This window comes from Lactuca sativa, chromosome 5 (assembly GCF_002870075.4).
Source record: "Lactuca sativa cultivar Salinas chromosome 5, Lsat_Salinas_v11, whole genome shotgun sequence".
NCBI lineage: Eukaryota > Viridiplantae > Streptophyta > Magnoliopsida > Asterales > Asteraceae > Lactuca > Lactuca sativa.
In genome coordinates this window covers 299,420,492-299,425,431 of record NC_056627.2, presented here as the reverse complement: position 1 = coordinate 299,425,431, position 4,940 = coordinate 299,420,492, and the positions used below count along the sequence as shown (strand labels likewise).

The window sequence follows — 4,940 nt, the reverse complement described above, 5'->3', positions numbered from 1 at the left end:
TCCAAGTTAATTTAAAAAAAAAAAATAAGTAATAACCCTTGAGAATTATAATTAATATATAGTGGCTTAAGTTAGATAATACATTGTCGGGTGTATTTTCTCCTCAACCCACCTTTCTGTGTATGTGTATATTGTCTAGCAACCTCCTCCATTGTGAATCAACCATATTCAATCTTCAATCCAAATTGTCAAACCTTCACTAAAACAGAAAAATTAGTTGATATCTATATCAAAAAAAGATGGGTTAAATATATGAAATAGCAATGTAGTTTGAGTAGATTTTCAAGATACCAAGTCTTAAAGACGATGACAATTGTAACTTTTAATTTCTTTTGGAGGGAAATAAACATGGACAACTTGAGATGAAATTTTCCTCAAACTTGACATTAGAGTTAGAAAAATCACCTACAAAATCTAAAGACACTGGATATTTACCTCGAAAACATGGACAAATTCAAGTTAAAAACACAAAACATAAACCATTAACAGCAAACATGTCTCACTTCTAGGTTTCTCCTCATACTCATCCTCAGCAACAACAAAATAATCATATAATTATAAAAATCGTATGTCAAATATAGCTATAGCACTATGATAAATTAAAAAAAAAAACGTTTAAAGTCAGCTAATGATATGTAGATCTGTTTTGAAAAATTATAACAAACTTAAACTCAAACTCACCATTTCCCTAATCTCTTCAATGTTCTGCTTCACAATCCCAAGATCTAAAATAAAACGATTACAATATGTAGTAGAAATAAAACAAAATAGTAGATCTGTATTTTTTTTTTCTTTTGACTATCTCAACGAACGTGTAAGCATTCATCAATAAATAATCAATAAATAAGATAAACAAGCAACAAGTTAAATACACTCGATCAACTCCTAAAAGTGGGATTAGAATAACATATTTGTAATATATAAATTTTAAAAATTAAATTATGGAAAACAAATATAAAGTGGGATCAGATAAAAGTACGAGCACCTGACTCTTCACCACCACCCACTCCCCTTTCTCTCGAATATGGCTTCGGCTCCGGCCACCACCTTCTTCCCAAAACATCGCCACCCTCCACCACCTTGCCGCCACTTCCATAACCTCCGTTCATCAAAATCCACCACCATCAGCTGTACCTCATCACCACCTATCATCACGACAACCACTTCCGGTAACAACCGTCAGTCGATCCCTTCTCTTCTTCCGTTCTCCGCCAAATATGTTCCCTTCAACGCCGTCACCGACGAATGCTACTCCCTCGACGATATTATCTACAGGAGCCGCTCCGGTGGCCTTTTGGATGTCCAACACGACATGGAGGCTCTGAAACAGTTCGACGGGAAATACTGGCGAACGCTCTTCGACTCACGAGTCGGCCGTACCACCTGGCCGTACGGCTCCGGCGTATGGTCCAAAAAAGAATGGGTGTTGCCGGAAATTGACAACGACGATATCATAAGCGCCTTCGAAGGCAACTCCAACCTCTTTTGGGCTGAGCGTTACGGAAAACATCATCTCGGCGGCATGAATGATTTATGGGTGAAACACTGTGGTATTAGTCACACCGGAAGCTTCAAGGATTTAGGTATGACTGTTTTAGTTAGCCAAGTTAATCGCCTCCGTAAAATGAATAAACCATTGGTCGGCGTTGGTTGCGCTTCCACCGGAGACACCTCCGCCGCACTCTCCGCCTACTGCGCCGCTGCCGGAATTCCGTCAATAGTATTTTTACCAGCAAATAAGATCTCGATGGCGCAATTAGTTCAACCAATAGCAAATGGAGCTTTTGTATTAAGCATGGACACAGATTTCGATGGATGCATGAAACTAATTCGAGAAATTACGTCTGAATTACCGATTTACCTTGCGAATTCACTGAATAGTTTGCGATTAGAAGGTCAGAAAACGGCGGCGATCGAGATTTTGCAGCAATTTGATTGGGAAGTTCCGGATTGGGTGATAATTCCGGGAGGAAATTTAGGTAACGTTTACGCATTTTACAAAGGTTTCAAAATGTGTCAAGAACTAGGTTTAGTTGATCGGATTCCACGGCTGGTTTGCGCTCAAGCTGCAAACGCAAATCCGCTTTACCTCCATTACAAATCCGGTTGGGAAAACTTTTCTCCGGTGAAAGCTACCACCACATTCGCTTCCGCTATCCAAATCGGAGACCCTGTTTCAATCGACAGAGCAGTGTATGCCTTAACGAACTCCGATGGAATAGTGGAGGAGGCGACGGAGGAGGAGCTGTTAGATGCGATGGCTGTGGCGGACTCAACCGGGATGTTTGTTTGTCCTCACACTGGGGTGGCACTGGTGGCTCTGATGAAGCTCCGGGAGAGAGGTGTGATTGGGAAGAATGATCGGACGGTGGTGGTCAGTACTGCCCATGGATTGAAGTTTACTCAAGCGAAGATCGATTATCATTCAAAGTCGATAAAAGAAATAGCTTCCAAGTTTGCAAATCCGCCGGTGGAGGTGGCGGCTGAGTATGGAGCTGTCATGGACGTCCTGAAGAAGCATCTTAAAAAGGTTTCATAGCAGCCGATGAGTATTCGACGTTGTACACGTTGTAATGCTGTATGTACAAGTAAAACTTGCAGGATGCTTGAACTCATGTAAGTCGTTTTTTGTAATTGGAATACTTTATGGGAAAATCTGGTATAATATATTACAAAAATATTTTATTCGTTGCTAAAATATGTAAAACACAGTAACGAAAAAGTTAACGGAGTCAACGAGGGGTAGGTAGCGTCGTAACGACTAACGACTAGTAACCGAGTCAAAGAGGCGTTTGGCGAAAATAAATACTGGAGTCAACGAAATAAATTATTAATTATAAATTTTACAGAAATATAAAATTATAAATTATAAAATTCAGACGCTGCTATTGGGGTTGTCTATAATTTTTAGTGAAAGAAACTCAAGGGATTTTTTTTATATATATAATGAGTATTTGTATATCTAAAATATACTTTAATAATAAGAAAATAAAGAAAAGAAGCCTGACAAACAAAACAAATTTATGAATATCATATAGTATTAGACAAATTCCTCTATCACGAGTCATTTTCTCGCTAACAAGAATTTGAAACTTTTAAATATATCCATGGGCTAGGACAAAAAGGACTAATGGAGCCATTGCCTCAAATTAAAGCATAAACCCAACCCAATATACAAAAACAAGATGCTAATTTTCAAATTCTTTAGACAAGATTACAAAAATGTTCCCTTTGTTTTGCAAAAAATACCACATATGTCCTTATCAAGAATTTGTTGAATGGAAAACATTGCATCATAAGTACTTATGGCTAACACCATTAAAACTCTACGTTAAGTTTTTATGAATTTACCAATATAACTTCTATGACTTTTATCTTTTTCTTTAAATTCCTTTGAAACCATCTCCATCTCCTTCTCCACCATCTTATAGTCGATATGAAAATCCAAACCAATCGATAAAAAATTAATGGTAGTCTCAAGGGTTTTGTATACGCATGCACAATCTTTTATAGAAATATGTTGACTTTGTATTAGCTTTAAGATCTTTTGAAGGGAAGTTTCAACATATTATGCTTCTTGCAAAATGTCAACATTTTTCCCCTTAGCATGTTCAATACTTTGAAGCTTTGAAGGTTGTGAGCCAACACCAAATTCTCAATAAAAAAAATAAGACGATCATTGAAAACCTTCTTTCATTCTTTGATGAAAATGGATGTGAACAAGATTTTCCTTTAAATAAAACTAATAAGGATTGGATTTGGTTGTTTTAGATTTAGAAAATAAGACACTTAGATATCCATTTTTGGGTCATATTTGATTTTTAACTAGTGGGTGATTTTCGTGCTTCGCAGCAAGTTAAAGTGGTGTGGTCGGTGCTTTTACAGTTTGTTCGGATATTTGCGGTTCCAAAGTAATTGTAGGTCGAAGCAGATGGAAAAAGTAATTGTAGGTCGAAGCAGATGGAAGTAAGATACTATAAAAGGTCGAAAGTGAAAAATGTAGAAGCAATTGGTTACATCAAAGGTTAATCATGAAAAAGAAAGTAGAATGTTATAGAATTTTTGTAATTTTCCTTTTTTACTTATCTTAAAGTTAATAATGATTGTAATTTGGCCATTTTAATAAAAAGGAAGAATCGAATTGAATTGAATTTCTTCCACCGTTATACGTAGGTATCTCATATTTAGTTCCATCAATTTGGCAAACCAAGTAAAATGGAATGGAATTCCTCTACGTATTCTTATCTCTTTGACATATTCCAAAAATATTCTTGAACAAAACTTCATTTTTATTGCATAAAAATAATCAATTTATTCAAATACACAAATGATTTTTTTTTTCTACACATCTGGCCAAATAGGATCCCTATGTTTTGCTAATAAGAGCTCCAACCGTCACAATGACATTTTTTTCAACATAGGTCCCATCAACCAAGGTGACACCCATCCTAACAAAACTTAACACACTTTCTTGTAAGTGTACCACATAAATAATTAAATTATTTAATAATGTCAATTTTAATACGTCGGAAAATTGAGAAGAGATAGAGGCATATCTGCAGGAAATGAGATTGGGGAATAGTCTATAATCTTCAATCATGAATCTAGATTAAGATAGAAAAGTCCTCGAGCAATCCTCGCCATGATATCAATCCATAAATTCCGATCAAGACACATACAAATCATCTATCTTGTCTGCCAAAAAGCCAATCAAAACCTGTAATTCCAGATTGTAGAGATGAAGTTCTTCACATATTGTAAAAAAGATCTAAAAAATATGTTAAAGTTACCTAATATGAAACGATACATTTTTTATTAGGCATGTATTCAAAAAGTAACATCATTTCATAACCTTTTATTAATTAACTAGGTGTAAAACCCGTATATTATACGGATTGATTAAAAAAGAAATTAAATATGAAAGTGTAAACAATAAATAT

The 4,940-nt window shown here is 35.6% G+C and overlaps 1 protein-coding gene across 1 annotated transcript; it reads left to right on the top strand.

Moving 5' to 3' along the window:
* The first annotated feature begins 952 nt into the window (after positions 1–952).
* On the top strand, positions 953–4,151 carry LOC111892629 (threonine synthase 1, chloroplastic). The gene is made up of 2 exons (XM_052771796.1): positions 953–2,616; positions 3,853–4,151. The coding sequence occupies exon 1, from the start codon at positions 1,025–1,027 to the stop codon at positions 2,537–2,539; it is 1,515 nt and encodes a 504-aa protein (XP_052627756.1). The 5' UTR covers positions 953–1,024; the 3' UTR covers positions 2,540–2,616; positions 3,853–4,151.
* Positions 4,152–4,940: the final 789 nt, after the last annotated feature.

What these genes read in the sequence shown, in the direction of transcription:
- LOC111892629 (XM_052771796.1), top strand. Translation starts at nt 1,025, where the DNA reads ATGGCTTCGGCTCCGGCCACCACCTTCTTCCCAAAACATCGCCACCCT.